Raw genomic sequence first — 17,842 nt, forward strand, 5'->3', positions numbered from 1 at the left:
TACAGTTCTATCCCTGTATAACACTGAGGTGAAGTACTGGTAGGGATTGGTCTGTTGCAATGTAGCAATGAAGTACCATACTGGTGGGTACATATCACACAAAGGAGTACTGACCTGCTGATGCCTGTGAATGGTTACCTCAAAAGCTGTGTTATGAGGGGAGCAGTAAGTGTAGAAAGAAAGGCTCTATTTCCGTCACTGGTGAACGGTGGGGGATGGGGGGAGGGTCAATAACCAGGGTCCAAAGATAGAATGCTGTAGGAAGAAGAATTAACTGGGGAAAGTGGGAGGGGTAAGGAAAGAGTTAAGGGGAGAAAGCTGAGTAGAATTTTTATCACCCAGCGACACTGGAGGTATGGAATTTAGTGGCTGAAAGAGAAGTGGAGACAGAAACTTGCCACACATGACATTTCTTATTGGCTGGCACATCAGACCAAGTGACCGCCTTCTGTACCATAACCATGTGATTCCTGCTACTGAGCGATAGTCACTGGAATTGGATTGAAGTGAAATACATGGGGTGCAGAAAAGATTCACAAGGATATTCTCAGCAGGTCAGGCAGCTTCAATGGAGGGAAATGGACAGTTGACGTATCAAGGCAAGACCCTTCATTAAGATTAAAATGTTGACTGTCCATTTCCCCTCATAGATGCTGCCTGACCTGTTGAGTTCCTCCAGCTGCTCTTTATTTTTGCTCCAGATTCCAGCATCTGCAAAACAATAAATAGGGTAGATAGCCAGAGGCTGTTTCCCATGGTAGGGGTGTTTAAAACTAGAGGCCAAAGGTTTAAGGTGAGAGGGAGGAGGTTTAAAGGGGATCTGAGGGGTAAATTTTTCACACAAAGAGTAGCTGTTGTCTGGAATGAGCTGCCAGAGGAGATGGTGGAAGCAAGAACAGTAACAACATTTAAGAGGCATTTAGACAGGTACTTGAATGAGCAAGGCAAGTGGGATTAGTAATAAATAGGCATGATGGTCAGTACAGACACAGAGGACCGAAGGGCCTGCTTCTATGCTGTACCATTCTATGAATATACATGGATTTCTGTAGCACATTATATTATAAATTAGTCTAAATCTTGAGAAGTTCTCAAGAAGCAAATGTTAGTTATTTAAAATTCAGCAGGAAACATCACTTGTCCAATTTCTGAATGAAGTACAGATCAGCTCCTCACACTATCACCTGCAGAACACTTGAAGCCTTGTTCAAGCATCTTTGGCGTTTTGAATTGAACAGAAATAATTGCGACAAAAACATCACCATGACACTCATTAGAATGAAGGCAGTTTCAAGCAAAGCAAGTATGCTAATTTTTTTAGCCTTCCTAGACAGTCAAACTCACATAAGTGGGAGGCAGGATTATGGCAGAGGTTTGCAGAACCAGGGGATATTTGGTTAAAATTGGTGGCAGTATCGGAAGTGTTGATAAAGATCAAATGATCTCTGCTTGAAAATCAAACAACTACAGACATTAGAAATGTGAACAGAAAATGCCAGAAACACTGCAGGTCAGTCGGCATTTGTGGAAAGAGAAACAGAGATAATTATTTGAAAAAAATCCTTCTTCCTTCGTCTCTGCCTCCATGCCTATTGCTTTGGTAAGGAGCCTTAACCCTCCAACTGATGACCCTTCTTCAACACTCCTCTTCCTCTTGGACACCTCCTACTGACCTTTTACCCTCTCTCAACCTTTCCATTTTCAATTGGCAAACATGACATCAACCCACCATACTGCCCTTATTTGGTCTCTCTTCACCTTCTTATCTTCCTTCCATAATCTGCAACCCTTTGTTGATTCCACATATCATCTCCGAGCCTCTCAGAATCAGTATCAGGTTATTTATCACTGATTTATATGCTGTGAAATTTGTTGTTTTGTGGCAGCAGGACAGTGCAAGGACATAAAAGCTCCCACACAGCGTAGTTAGAGTCTGGAACGTGTTACTTTAAAAGGTGGTGGAGGCATATGCTGTCACAACATCTAAGAATTATCTAGACAAGTACATGAGTGATTCTTGAAAGATTCTTGAAGTACTTGAGGTAGAGAAGGCTATGGACCTAATGCAAGGGGAAAATTTATTTTTGTTTTTTGAAAGGCGGGAAACAATCTAGTGCATCTGTATGCATGCATTTTGCTTGTACTTGTATGGTCATACTGTAATCCTGTGCCTGTTTTCTAACTACATAACAATGATGTGAACATTCAGTCCTGCAACATGACTTCCAAACTCAACAAACGAGAAAAAAGAACGTAAATTTTAAGATCTGTCTGGAATGTCCAATGAGATGTAACAGTGAAGTTCGTCTTTAATATCAGCCTTTGTTGAGAAGTGGTTCCTGACCTCTTCTTGACGTGAGCTAAGCCTGAGCAGTTGTGTCAGAGTTGGATCCTGTTCAGACTTCTTCAAAGCCAAGTCTGACAAAGAAATAAAATCTCATTTGAATCCCCACATGTGAAACAGCCTAGGCTGCGTGTTCCGCCTTTAAAATAAGCCAGTGTGATGCCTTGGTGCAACTGTGAGGAGATGGCAGTGATCTCGAAGAAGAGGAGACACTTTCAGCGCCAGCACGGAGAGGATCGAACCCTCCCTCCAGCCCGCCTCCCTCGCCTTCGTCCGGCCGCCGGGGCCTCGCGAGACGAGCGGGCGGCGGGCGGCGGGCGGCGGGGGCGGCGGTTGGGAGGAGGAGCGCCGTGATTGGCTGGCTGCGCGGAACGTGCTCAGTTCAAACTGGACGCGAGGGGTTGGCGGGCGGGTGAGTTGCGCCTCACCGTTAGGTAAATATCGTGCCGTTTGCCTTCTGGAGCACCGGCTTTGCGTGTGTTTAAACCTGCCACCTCATCTCAGGCCGCTGCAGCGCCCTGCATTCTCCTCCCAACCTTTACCTTGGGTGTTATTTGTCGGTTGCTTTTAAATAGCGTTAGCCGGGTCTTTTGCGCGTGGGGGTGGGGTGGGAAAGGCGACCTTCGGGCCCGATGAACAGACCGCCGAGTTTGCAGGCAGAGATCCCGCTTGTATCCTGGCCCGGAGCAGCGTTGGCTCTCCTCCTCCATCGTTTGAGCCCGGCTTGGTTAGCGAGCGCCAAGGGATCGGGCCAATTCCCCGCCTGTTGGCAGCTGTAAAAACACATTATCGGTGGAGGTGGAGTCGGATGCATAGTCTGCAAGCATACAGCAAAACGTCTTCATTCGTTTTATTTGCACGCAGTAAAATTTAATGTCAGGAAATTATCTCGCCCGGCTTCGTTGTAGATCGGATAGACTGGCAGGTCACCGGGCAATTCTCATTAATTCCCAAACTGCAGTTGCAGTGGTGTCAAAATAAACTGCATTGCGGATTAAAGGAGAAACGGAGCCGGGAGGGAGATTAACACCTACTCAAATGATACATCAAACGGGTATACTTCTGCAAGTTATCATCGATACTGAGCAGGCAGCTACGCATTTAAACAGTTAAAATGAATTCAGATCTTTGTTGTTAGCATGCATTTTTTTCTGGAACTGCATACGTTATTTGTTTACTGTGTTACCCAGATCAGCGTATGTAAAAGCTAGGTGAACGTTTGTGTGATTTTTGTTAAGATTGAATATGTGTATTTCTCCCTTTTCTGCAGGGATGTTTACACCAACATCTCCTTAAACTGCCTTTCCCCGCCCCTTCGGTCTTCACTGGTGTCAGGACGATTTGGTATTGGTTTATTATTGTCACTTGTACCGAGGTACAGTGAAAAACTTGTCTTACAAACCGATCGTACAGGTCAATTCATTACACAGTGCATTTACATTGAGTTAGTACAGAATACATTGAGGTAGTACAGGTAAAAACAGCAACAGTACAGAGTAAAGTGTCACAGCTACCGAGAAAGTGCAGTGCAATAAGGTGCAAGGTCACAACAAGGTAGATGGTGAGGTCATAGGTCATAGTCCATCTCATTGTATAAGGGAACTGTTCAATAGTCTTATCAATGTGGGGTAGAAGCTGTCCTTAAGCCTGGTGACACGTGCCCTCAGGCTCCTGTACCTTCTACCCGATAGAAGAGTAGAGAAGAGAGAATGTCCCGGGTGGGTGGGGTCTTTGATTATGCTGGCTGCTACACCAAGACAACGAGAGGTAAAGACAGAGTCCAAGGAGAGGAGACTGTTGTCTGTAATGCACTGGGCTGTGACCACAACTCTCTGCAGCTTCTTGCAATCTTGGGCAGAGCAGTTGCCATACCAAGCCATGATACATCCTGATAGGATGCTTTCTATGGTGCATTGGTAAAAGTTGGTGAGAGTCAAAGGGGACAAACCAAATTTCTTTAGCCTCCTGAGGAAGTAGAGGCATCCACGTGGTTTGTCCAGGACAGGTTGTTGGTGATGTTCACTCCCAGGAACTTGACGCTCTCAACCCTCTCGACCTCAGCACCATTGATGTAGACAGGTGTAAGTACACCGTCCCCTTTCCTGAAGTCAATGACCAGCTCTTTAGTTTTGTTGACATTGAGGGAAAGGTTGTTGTCATGACACCATTTCCACTAAGCTCTCTATCTCCTTCCTGTACTCCGATTCATCACTGTTTGAGATACATCCTACAATGGTGGTATCATCTGCAAACTTGTAGATGGAGTTAGAGCAGAATCTGGCCACACAGTCATGAGTGTGTAGGGAGTAGAGTAGAGGGCTGAGGACGCAGCCTTGAGGTGCATCAGTGTTGAGATTAATCGTGCCGGCGGAAATGCTGCCCATTCTCACTGATTGCGGTCTGTTAGAAAGTCAAGGATCCAGTTACAGACGGAGGTGTTGAGTCCTAGGTCTTGGAGTTTGGTGATAAGCTTGCTTGATATTATTGTATTGAAGGCAGAGCTGTAATCAGTAAACAATAGTCTAACATAAGTTACTGTCCAAATGCTCCAGAGCTGAGTGAAGGGCCAGGGAGATGGCGTCCGCTGTCGACCTGTTTCGGCGATAGGCGAATTGCAATGGGTCCAGGTTGTCTGGTAGGCTGGTGTTGATGCGTGCCATGACCAACCTCTCAAAGCACTTCATGATGGTGGATGTCAGAGCCACTGGTTGGTAGTCATTGAGGCATGTTACCTTGCTTTTCTTTGGTACCGGGATGATAGTGGCCTTCTTAAAACAGGAGGGAACCTGAGATTGAAACAGGGAGAGGTTGAATATGTCTGCAAATACTTCTGCCAGCTGATCAGCACAAGATCTGAGCACGCGTCCCGGGACACCATCTGCTTTCCTCGTGTTCACTCTTTGGAAGACTGATCTTACGTCCTCCACTGTGATCACAGGTTCAGCTGCGTTGGTGGCTGTCAGAGTGGATGGTGACAATCCACTTCCTTTTTGTTCAAAATGTGCATAGAATGAGTAAGTCCATCAGGAAGGGATGCGCTGTTGTTAGCTATGCAGCCCAACTTCGTCTTGTAGCCTGTTATGGCATGTAAGATTTGGCATTATCAGTTAAACTCTGCACATTATTTCTTCTCTCTTGAAGAAAAACCTGCTCCATTCTGAAATGTTTGCTTTCAGCTCAATTATCTTGCATCTCTTCCCTCATCAAAACTTGTATTGTTCAAAGAATTCCCTTTTGTCTCAATTTCCACTAAACCACTGACCACCTGCACTAAATGGTTGCCTCTAGCACAGTTTTCATTTCTTTCAAAGCTGCTATTTGTCAACTTTTTTTTATTTAAAAAGATATTAGTATCATATCTAACCTTGTAAACTGTCAGCCTATCTCAAATCTTTTTCTTTGCAACCAAAGGCACAATATTAACAGGTCATTAAAAATGAGTGATGCTGGTAATATCTGGTATTGAGAAATCAGAAAGGGATAATAACTTACTTACATTCAGTGAGTTACTTGCTCCATTTTAAACCTGATAGAGATAGATCTAAAATCTGTAAACTAAGAAATGGTGCGTTGGCTTTACTCGAATCTGAAATATGTGGTTTTTTAAAAAAGTGCAGCTCCTTAATCTTTTTTTGCATGGGTGTTTGTCCAAAGCAAATCCAAAGCGCATCTAATCCAGAGATGGCCTAGAATTGTCAATTATAATTTTCATGAAAAGTTTCAGCTCGCCTATTAAGACACTGAGGAGATTCACATTTAATTCTGGCATTGACCTTAACTGCAGAGGTTCAGATTCTTTGCATTTAAGTACAAGAATTAGTTCTACAATAACCGATAAACCTAGCTATTTATCTAAGACCTACAATTTTTTAAAGAGAATTTAGGGCTCCTTCTTCCACCCCAACAACTATGTTGGCATTGGATTGAATATAGGCACAGATTAGCTCTGTTGCATATTGTTGTGGTTTCATGTTGATTTATGGTATAATTGGCAGGTGAAAAGATGGCCTTTTAAAATTAAAATTCCTGGTTGCTTTCACTTTTTAGCATGTGGACCATTAAGTGCAATTCTTAGCAGTGAAGATTTCCTGTGTTGGGATGCTGTTTAATTGTTTTATGTGTGCTTAAGATTCTTTACCCATGCAATATTCAGATTTTTGGCTGTGTAAATTCTTACTGGCGTAAACTTTGAATTGGGCTTTATTATTCGTATAACTGCAATTAACTTTTCCCTTTTATGAAGCAGCTGACAAGTACACCTTTTAAAGTGGAGTCATTGATATCAGACCCTTAATGGTGAAATTTTAAATTAATTGCAGAGTTACTAAGCTCCACTTAAATTAATAAATTTTTCCTGTATTATAGTGGCTGCTGTTGAGTCTGATATGTAATACAATATAAATAAACCAGTACTTAGCATTTCATCAATAGCTTATACAGAGGGGGGAAAAGCGTTGTTTCCAGATGTATATTTTTGTTGTAATTTAAAACACCAATACAAAGACCTGTGATTTTTTTTAACATTTAGTTTTCTCCTTTTATTACTTTTTAATATTTTGTTCAGTACAGGTACTAACATTTCAGATTTTTTTTGATAGGATCTGTTGAGTGTAATTGTGAGTGAATTGAATGAATGTTGGCAGTTATTAACCTGCTAAAGAGCTTCAAAATGGATAGCTTATTTGTGAGGTGAAAGAGAAAATGTGTGATTATAGACTACGCGGCATACATAAAGAGAAGCAGTAGATCATAGAACATCACGATACAGGCCCTTCAGCCCACAATGTTGTGCCAACATTTTATCCTGCTCTAATATCTATCTAACCCTTCTCTCCCACACAGCCCTCCATTTCTCTATCATTCAATCTGCTGACATCCCCTTTATTATCTTCCTCCAGTCACCTTAAAATTATGCCCCTCGTCTTAGCCATTTTCGTCCTGGGAAAATGTCTCTGACTGTCCACTTGATCTATGCCTCTTATCATCTTGTACACCTCTATCAAGTCACCTCTCATCCTCCTCCTCTCCAAAGAGGAAAACCCCTAGCTCACTCAACCTATCTTCATAAGACATGCTCTTTAATCCAGGCAGCATCCTGGTAAATCTCCTCTGCACCCTCTCCAAAGCTTCCACATCCTTCCTATAATGAGGCAACCAGAACTGAACACAATACTCCAAATGTGGTCTAACCAGGGTTCTCTAGAGCTGCAATATTACCTTGTGGCTCTTGAACTCAGTATCCCAACTAATGAAAGCCAACACACCATATGCTTTCTTAACAACCCTATTGACTTGCACGGCAACCTTGAGGGATCTATGGATGTGAACCCCAAGATTCCACTGTTCATCCACACTGCTAAGATTCCTGCCATTAACCTTGTATTCTGTCTTCAAATTTGATCTCCCCAAGTGTATCACTTCACACTTTTCTGGGTTGAACTCCATCTGCCACTTCTCAGGCCAGGTCTGCATTCTATCAGTATACTGTTGTAATCTACAGCAACCTTGTACACTATCCACACCACCACCAACCTGTGTATCATCAGCAAACTTACTAACCCACCCTTCCACATCCTCATCCAAGTCATTTTTTAAAAAAAATCACAAAGAGCAGGGGTCCCAGAACATAGAGTTAAAAGTGAAAAACCAGTAATTACCAGTTCCAGAGAGCAGTTTTATTCATTGATGTGCAAATAATTCAGTACTGTACCTTTTAAATGATATGAACGACCAACTGTGAGATCAGATTTATTGAGAGACATTGTAGTTGAAGAATTCAGGGAATGGGACAAGTGAGATTCTAGAGTATGCTATCATTAAAATGGAGGAATTGTTAGAGATTTTAGTGGGCAAGGTGAATAAATCCCCAGGGCCTGATTAGATGTATCTCAGGCTGTTAAGGAAGGAGATTGCTGGCTCTTTGACAGATTTTTAAATCTTTGGCGAACAGGGAGCTTTTGGTACAACGTTATAAAACATTTGTAGGTCACAGCTAGGGTACAGTGTGCATTTCTGGTCCACACTAAAGGAAGGATGTGATTGCATTGGAAAGGGTGTAAAGGTGATTCACTGGGATGTTGTCTGGGATGGAACATTGCAATTATGAGGAGAGACTGGATATACTGAGTTTGTTTTCTTTGTGTAGAGGAGACTGACAGGGAAACTTGACAGAAGTTTACAAAATTATGAGGGCATAAATAGCAGGAAACTCTTTCCTGTAGCAGAGGTGTCTAAACTAGAGGAAATAGCTTTAGGAAGAGGGCAGGAGGTTTAGAGAGGATCTGAGGGGGAAACTCAACCAGAATGTAGTTGAAATATGAAGATTTAAAAAAAGCTGCAGACCAGGTGTTGGTAAATGTCATCAGTATAGATGGATACTTGATGGTTGGCCGTGTAAAAAAAAAATGCTCTCCTCAACTTGCCTTTCAAACCCCTTCCTCTCACCTTAAACTTAAAGGCTCGTTACTGTGCTGTAAGACTCTTTGAAAATGGGGGAAAGTAAAATCAAAGAGGAGAGAATCTTTGAAACATGAGCACAAGAAAATAGGAGCAGGAGTAGGCTACTTGGCCCCTCAAGCCTGTCCCACCATTGGATATGATTGTGGCTATGATCTGGCCTCTCCTACACTTGGGGGCAGAGTATTCCAGCAATTCACTACTCCCTGAGAAGAAATCTCTATGCACCTCAGTTTTAAATGTCCAGCCCCTTATTTTGCAGACATGTCCCCTCTGTAGCTAAAAATCTACCTATTTTTTTCTCTTACCAAAGTGTTTCACACTTCCCTACATTAAACTCCATTTGCCAGGTTTTTGCACAATCACTCAAGCTATCTATAACCCATTGCAGAATGCATGTATCAAATAGATTAAAAACAGTAAAGATGAGCAAAACTTGCTTGTGATACATATGGGCAAGCACAGTAGAGTAGCAGTTAGCGTAACGCTATTACAGTGCCAGCAACCCGGGTTCAATTCCGACAGCTGTCTGCAAGGAGTTTGTACATGTGTGGGTTTCCTCCGGGTGCTCCAGTTTCCTCCCACATTCCAAAGACGTATGGGTTAGGAAGTTGTGGGCATGCTATGTTGGTGCCGGAAGCATGGCGACACTTGCGGGCTGCTGCCAGAACACTACCCAAACGATGCATCTCATTGTGTGTTTAGATGTACATGTGACTGATAAAGATATCTTATTAATGGCTTGGGTGAAAATCTAAAAGGTATAATTATTAAATTTGCAGATGACATGAAAGTTGTGGTGGTATGGATAGTGAGTAAGGTTGTCAAAGGCAACAGCATGGTATAGATCAGCTGGAAAGTTGGGTGGAGCATTGGCTGATGGAATTTAATCCCAACAAGTGCAAGATGATGCATTGTACAGCAATGCATTGTGGACATGCTTTGAGGACATGTACAGCAAATGGTAGGGCGCTAAGGAATATTGATGAACAGAGGGACCTTGGGGTTCAAGTCCATAGTTCCCTGAAAGTGGCAACATGGGTGTTGATGAAGGCATATGGCAGACTTGACTTCATAGGTCAGGACAAAGAATATAAATTTGGGACGTCTACTGGAGAGGGTGCAGAGGAAATTCACCATGATGTTTTGCTGGATTGGAGGACTTTAGTCATAGTGAAAGATTGGATAGAATGGCTTTGTGTTCCCTGGAGTGACAGAGGTTGAGGGGTGACCTGATAGAAGTATATAAAATTATAAGGTGCATTGATAGTAGTAAAAAAATCTTCCCGTAATAGGGGCATCAAAGTCAAGAGAGGGCATAAGTTTAAGGTGAGGGGAAGGGGTTTGAAAGGTGAGTTGAGGAGAACATTTTTTACACGGCAATTTTTTTTTACACAGTAATCATGAATTTGCTGTAATCACTACATTTGAGATAGTTAGACAGGCTCTTAAATAGGCAAGGCAAAGAAGAATACAGACATTGTGTGTGTGTGTGTGGGGGCGGGGGGGGGAGGGTCAGCATGGATGTGGTGGACCAAAGGGCCCGTTCCTCTGCTGTACAACTTGATGGCTGTAAATCTGCCAACTGTACCTAGAGAAAAAGGATTTGCTCATGCCTTGGGTTCACACCCCAGCTAACACAACCCAAGTGTCATTTCTTCTTCACACAAAGGATGACAAATGCTTCATGTTTTGGTTATGGATCCTTCATGAGAATACAGTGCAAGAAGCATTTTCTTTTCCTGTTTTAGCTGTTGAGTGATTCTGCACAGAATGCAAGGGGACAAGTCATGTGAAATAAACTACAGGTGATCCCCACGTTACCGCCGTTCAGGTTATGTAAATTCACCCTTACAGAATTCACAAATAACTATTCAAAAATTTAGGATATGGAATAAAATTTGGTCTCACAGAATTTATGTGCGAGGGAGCTAAATAAATAATTTCTCTTTCAATTCGCATTTCTTGATGCATATGCAGATGACACAGCTTTGCGTTACGGAAAATCACAATGTTGGCGGGGGTCACCTGTATCACAATTCCATGGCAAAACCCAGCAGGAAATTGTCCAGAACATATAAATAGTTCTCTACATTATCAGAATTCCTTATGTTTCATATAATATTATTAAACTTGGGTGCATTCATGACATATTTAATCTTTTTAGTGTGTTACTAGTAAATGATCATGTAATGTATACCTTGGTATTTCACAAATGGTTGTACAGTGCAGTATTTATGCTCAGCATAATCTTAATGTTAACTTAAAATTTTTTGCAATAAATCTATTTTCACCAAATTCTGCAAATTCTGATCCTGGGTCAGAAGATGAATTTTAGGAGATTAAAGGAAGTTAGAACTTGAGGAATGAAGTTTCCATAGGTGCAGAAGGCTGGCATTGCAGTATTGGTTTATAGTCAAAAGAATATGCCTGTTTAATAATGCTTGAATAATTTTTTTCAATAGTTTTGGTACCTGCTTGTTTCAAACTGCTCAGTTGTCCCATAAAAATGTAATAATTTGAAATTAAATATAGGGAGTAAGTTAGATATCTGATAACTCAGGATGGCCATTAAGATGTTATTTTATAAATAAGTCCAATTCTTGGAAATGTTCAGAAGCTTATTGATAAAGGAGTTTATTTACAAGAGAAGTTCTAAGCATTGATGAGCTTAAAATTAAAATGCTGAAGCTAGTGGGGAGAGACTGTTATCTCTCAATTTATCAAGAAATACACTCTCTCCCTCAAAATGTGACTTGCATATTTTGTGAACTAATATGCATTGATTCTTATTTGCAATGTGTTTTTTTTATCATAAAAGTAAATAATTCAGCATTTGGAACAGCTGAAAATTATTACAAAACTTCTCAAAATTTATTTTCTGAAAATGTCTACAGAGCAGACTTGCCTCAAACTTTGAGAGTCGTTCATCTACCAACAATGTAATTGATGCCTTGCATTTTATGTAAACACAAGCACTAAATTGCGCTGAGTTTTTTAATAAATGCACAAAAGGCTCTGTGTTAAGAACACAAAGTAGAACATTCAAATGCATTCATTGATATGTTGGGTGGGTTTTTCTCCCATGATCTAGGATATTAACATTTGTTTGGACTTTATCGTGGGCATGGTACTGAAAATATAAATTGGTGATAATGAAGTTAATTTGAAATTAGGAATATATCTGCTTTAAATGTTTGTTGGAAACAGTCATTATGAGAGAACAGTATACCCAGTTTGGACAATTCAGAAAGAATACTAGAAGCTTGAAGTTCAATATCACCATGCTAATTGTGTATAATTAGAAGTTGAGCTGCACTAATCTTGACAAGCCAAAATGTTTTTGAGGGTCATAAATATTAATTATATTGCTGAAATTGTTAATGATTATAAACAATATATGCAAACTGAAGCTTTTTATCTGGTCAATGTGGCAGAGGTAGAATTATTTAAGACTTAGGCTTGAAGATGCTCAGTTGTAGTCTATGCACGTCTAACTACTGTGCAATTCATTTGAGTCAGGCGCCGACAGCATCTTGAAGACTTCGGACCAAGCAGTTTCAAAGCTGATCAAAGGATCGTTCAACCATGTATTAAACGGGATTTGTTCTTTCAGCTGTAGACTTGTACTGTACTGCACTGCTGCCCTTGTGGATCTGTGGAAGTTTAACACCCTAGATTCTCTCTTTCTTTCATCTTCAAAGCTTCCTTTCCTGATCTGGCAGGCAAGGCTGGTATGGCACAAAAATAGTTATAAAATATTAACTGGTTTATTGGGTGCTTCATTGCTGGTTAGAATCTACGTAAGAGAAAACTAGTGTTATCTCAAAAATGTTTAAATTATCATTATTGAATTTGTGCTGAATAACAGAGTTCATGTTTGTACTGAGAGCCATTTAATCATTCATACTGAATAAAACAACCGTTTATTTTAAAGAAAAAAACACTTTCTTAAGTGACAGTCAAGCTACATCACATTTTGTACGTGTTAGATTTTGGGTGCTCGGAACTGGATGATATGATGTGAAGGAGTATTTGACGTAGTTCTAAATTTTATATTGGTTATAATTCGGTTTGGAATTTATGAACTATTTTCAATTTTACCTGGTGGTTTCAGGATATTAAGTGATGAAAGACATTGGAAATGTTTTGTCTGATTTAAAATCTCATGGATTTGTTTTTGATCTTTTTAACTTAAATTATTTAAATTGTCTGTAGTATAAAATGTTATTTTCAATTGAGATATTATAGTGAATACTGGAATTTGATCACCATTTACTAGTGTAGAGTAAATTGAGATGTGAATACAAAAGCTTCCAGTTAAAATTCTTAATAGTGTACATCCCATAATTCTGAAAGGTGAGTTTGCAAAGCATTCTGGACTTCAAGTACATTATTTTAAAAGTCTTGGTTCTGACTTTTGCATATTTTTTTTTGTTCCCTCTCCCACCATTCTCTTTTTTTTTGAACTTTTTGCTACATCAGCTATTTCTTGATCCTGATTTATCTGTTTATGATAAATCTGGTCAATATTCCAGTTATGTTAGGCTCACAAATGAGATATAAAACTATGATCTTTGGAGAAGTGTTTGGCAGCACTTCATGAATGTGTACAAATGTGTGGTTCTGATATCGGAAATTAGTGAACTTTTCTCAGTAGCCTACTTTTGGAATAAATTTGAGAAAATTCCGTGTTTATCATCTAGAATTCACGGTTGGTTATCAGAGAATGTAATAGACAAATTGGTCCGTGTCTGTCTACCCTAAGCAATGTTTGTATGCGTCAGCACTTGCTTGAAGAGACAGCTATCCATGCTCACTATGACTTGACATTCTGTGAAGCTGAATGGCAGTGCGCAATAATTCGACCTCTGGCGAGGCTGGATCCTAAGAACCATCACTAGAATTCCCTGATTGCCTTTGGGCCACTTGCAGCTACCAAAAACATTTTTAACTCTTTTTAAATATCTCTGATATTAGACATTTAAAGACAGCTGATGGGTTTAAATATTTTTCAAAAATAAATTAGATAATCCATTTATTTCTATCTTAAAATGCCAAAAATTAATCCATTTATTTCTATCTTAAAATGCCAAAAATTAATTGAAAACTTCAAAATAAAGCAAAATGTATCACCTACACTTTTCAAATTGTGGAGTTCATTTTAAAAAAAGGCTTACATTTACAATGATCCTCTTTGACTTCAAGGCATCACTAGCCATTTTACAGCTGGTGAAATACTTCTTGAAATATTCCTGATGTGGAAATTATGGTTACTGTTTTGTTCAGTAAACCCAAGTTGGCTTTGTACCTTGCCGAAAATTGTTGTGGGTAAATAACATTGTATCTCAAAATACAGTATATTTCTTTAACATTTTATTTTAAGGAACCTGTCATTTCAAATGAAAAGTGGTCATTCATAGTGGTGGCTTAGCACACCTAACTCGTGTAATAAAATAGCTTCAGGAATCAACCTGATCTCGTTTTGCCTGGTGTGCTCTCAGTTCACCTTTGAGAAGAATAACATTTAGAAGATTTTGCAAAAAAAAAGGACATGAATATCTGGTTTGACTCGTGAGTTGTTTGGTCTCGTGTACTTGAATATTAGGCAATGTCACTAAGTGCTTTGATTTCCACATGTGATGCTCCAATAACCATGGATGTAGTAAGGGTTGAACAGTAATGCTATACCTGAGAATATGTAAGGGAAGACCAAATTTGTTACTACATTTTTGGCATATTTTGTTACCTCAACTGATTGACGTAGTGAATCTTATTATTTAAATTATGAATGTAAGTTGAGATTTGTTTTAAATAGCATTTTGATCTTTTTAAAACGTTTGAGACGCTGGTTTACATTTGTAGTTTCAAAGTGATAAAATGTTGCTACGGTATAATATCACTCAGATTTTTCTCTTCTGATTACTTTCCCTGCCTTTCTGAAAATTTAATGTTTGACGTTACTGGAATCAGTTTTGTCCCCATTAATTTCACCCATTCTGTTACGACTAAATGCACTGTAGTGTCATATAGTACTATACATATCTATAAGCTCTTCAACTTTCAATATTTTTATGGCGCACATTAACATTAGATATTCAAGAATGAGACTTGTATTTTAATATTGCTTGATCAGTGGTACTGTCCAACATATTCAATAATACTTGAGTACCTTAACTTGGTTAACGTACTCAAATATTGAGGGTCCTAAGTCCAGACCATGAGTTCCCCACAGAGACTCCAAACCTGCTCCTGAAATTGGTTTCAATATGGCTGATACTACCTTGAATAGTCAGAATTGATTTCAGTATTGGCCTAACATTCTGAAAATTGCTATTTTGCTTTTTTTTTCTTCTACCTATCCGAGGATCAATGTCTTGCCCAAGCTTTATGTTAGAATTTGAATAATAGTTGAGTACCTTGGTTCTTTGCTTCCTTCCCATCACCTTTTCTTTTCCTCCCCTCTACCAAGCTCCAGCATACAGAAGTGATTGCAAAACTTTTGGTCTCTGTGACTAAAATTAGATAATGCTTCATCAGTGGTGATTAAAACCAAGACCTACCTTGCTTATGATTAAGCATTTTGGTATCCATTAAATTCTCTCTCTGAATTACAAGTGTGTACTTATGTTTTAGATCTATCTGCATCCCTGCAGTTTAATTCTGTCTCCACGTCCATTCTAAAGTTTCAGTAGTAAAAATGAGGCTAATCTCACTTTATTATCTTGCAGCATTCCAAAATGGCAACTATTGCAGAGCTGGAAGAGGTGATCCAGCAGCTTCGGCAGCAACTGCAGGAATCGGAAAGTGAGAGGATGAAAGCAGCTCAGTATGGGCTGGAGCTGCTGAAAAATGAGGCTGAGTTAGACAACAAATTGACAGAAACAACAAATGAATTTGCTGCTGCTAGGGAGGTATGTATAGGGATTACTTAAATCACGAGCAACCAACTGAATGGGAAAGTTATTTTAGGAATGGTACATTACAACCATGTAATTTTGCCAAGCACTTTCTGCTGGATACATTTGCATAACCTGTTTTTGGGTATATGTGCTTGAATCAGGTAGATATAAAAGCAGCTTGTTCTAATTTTTTGCAACCCTTTTAACTGTCTTCTCTTGCCCTCCCATCTTCTATTATGTTTCATAATGTAGCTCTCAAATTCCGTTTTGGTTTTTATAAGAAAGAAATCAATACTTATTAATTATAGGATATACATTTATGAATCAACAAATATTCTCCAACCTTACCCTTTTTCTCACAATGCAACATCGGTAAAACTTTTAGTGCAACCAGTTTTCAGTTTTAAGCAATTCCCCCAAGACCTTGATTTAATTGTGTAGAGATTTTTAACTACATAAAATGATGAATGGTATTCTTGTATTTCAATGGCCTGGGAGGAGAAAATGTTCCTATTTTAATTTTCTTGTGACCTTTAAACAGCTTCTGGAGCAAGAGAAGTATTCATTGCAGCGGGAGGTTGAGCTGAAGAACCGTATGTTAGAAAGTCTGAGTTCAGATATTGAGAGCATCAAACAGCAACAGAAAACACAGCTAAGTCAACAACTGGAACAAGTGGAGAGAATTCATGCTCGTGAAATTAATGAGTTGAAGAGCAAGGTATGATATGATTCAAACAAATGTCTCTCCTTTTGATGTCTAACACAATTTCCTGTTGTTGTCCTTAAGGAAGTCCTAAGGAAATGAATAGAACTGTTAGCTGGCAACTTTTCATTAGGTCTTCCATGCTGGTATTCTTCATGAATCTTACTCTGTATTTGCTGAAGATCTGTGCTACGTGAACAGAGTTTCACAGGCACAGCACAAAAATGCCTTGTTTTTCAGTGGCTTAGAACAGGTGGTGAATGAGTAATTCTTGAGTGGCATGGTGTGTCTTTGTTGAAACTGACTTTTGCAACAATCCTCGCATTCATTTCTTAGGTGAGAAGCACAAGATTTGTACAAAGGATGTGATTAGTATAACGTAGGCAGGCTTTTTCCATTCTGTCTTGATTAGCAATGTTTGAATTAGTTTGAGTTACAACATAAAGTATTTAAAACATGTAATTTTATTACGTCAATCTTTGAGGGCTGTGTTTGGTAAGGGACTAGTTTGGTGCTTTTTAGCTTTGAGATGTTGCTCTTAACTAACCAAGTAATGTTCTGCTTTCTTGACATTGGCATACCCAACATTATATTAATCTAAACCATATTAAAGATCTTCTACTGTATGATAATTTGAGTTATGAGGGTTAGTCTAAATGGATCAAATTCCAATGTTGCCCTTTGTAAACTGAATTCAACAGGGTCTGTTATTTTCTTGAAGAACCTTGTTAAAGCTTTGTGTGTGACATTCCTTCACTTGTATATTGACCTCCCTGCCATTTTCTAGCACCTTCCCATTTTCTAAAAAGAATTCTGGATAAATGAAATTCAGCTGGTAACTTGCATTGTTTTTGCACACCTCGATTTAAGGCATCATTCTTTTGTCTGAGAATTATCCAAGGAGACTGGGTTAACTTGTATCAGGGGTGGGAGTGATTATAAAATGTTTTGAAATATTTCTGGATTTTCTTGTATTGAATTTTTGAATGCATTGGTAAATGAGCATTTTAGTCTTCTGTCACAGTGGTTTAATAAAGTACTCCTATAATGCATAAATACAAAAACACAAGAAAATAGGAACAGGAGTAGGCCACCAGGCCCTTCAAGCCTGCCCCACCATTCAATATGATCCCGGTTAATCTATTCTGGCTTCAACAGCAAATCAGTGCAGTCCAAATATGTTGTTAGTTTGCAAAAGCACATTTTGCTGATTCTGCATGTGTGGGAATGTGCTGCATTTTTTTAAAAGAATATTTCAGGCACATGTTCATAATAGTTTTTAATCTACCCTGGCCAAGGCACCAGTCTATTCTTTGCCTCACTAGCTTCATTTGTTCTTAATTTCTTAAGTGCTGTAAATTCATTCTGAAAATAAGAGCATGAAATAAAACTTAAATGTATGGATTTCTGTGAGGAATGTTGGTAGTTTCCTGTAGA

The 17,842-nt window shown here is 39.4% G+C and overlaps 1 protein-coding gene across 1 annotated transcript in view; it reads left to right on the forward strand.

The window, feature by feature from the left end:
* spdl1 (spindle apparatus coiled-coil protein 1) overlaps nucleotides 1-17,842 on the forward strand; it is an 84,450-nt gene that overhangs the window by 50,293 nt on the left and 16,315 nt on the right. The window contains 2 exon segments of the mRNA XM_052017579.1: nucleotides 15,532-15,714; nucleotides 16,244-16,420. Coding sequence (XP_051873539.1) covers nucleotides 15,532-15,714; nucleotides 16,244-16,420 — 360 coding nt within the window.

The sequence above is a fragment of the Pristis pectinata genome, chromosome 6 (genome assembly GCF_009764475.1).
Source record: "Pristis pectinata isolate sPriPec2 chromosome 6, sPriPec2.1.pri, whole genome shotgun sequence".
Classification (NCBI taxonomy): Eukaryota; Metazoa; Chordata; class Chondrichthyes; order Rhinopristiformes; family Pristidae; genus Pristis; species Pristis pectinata.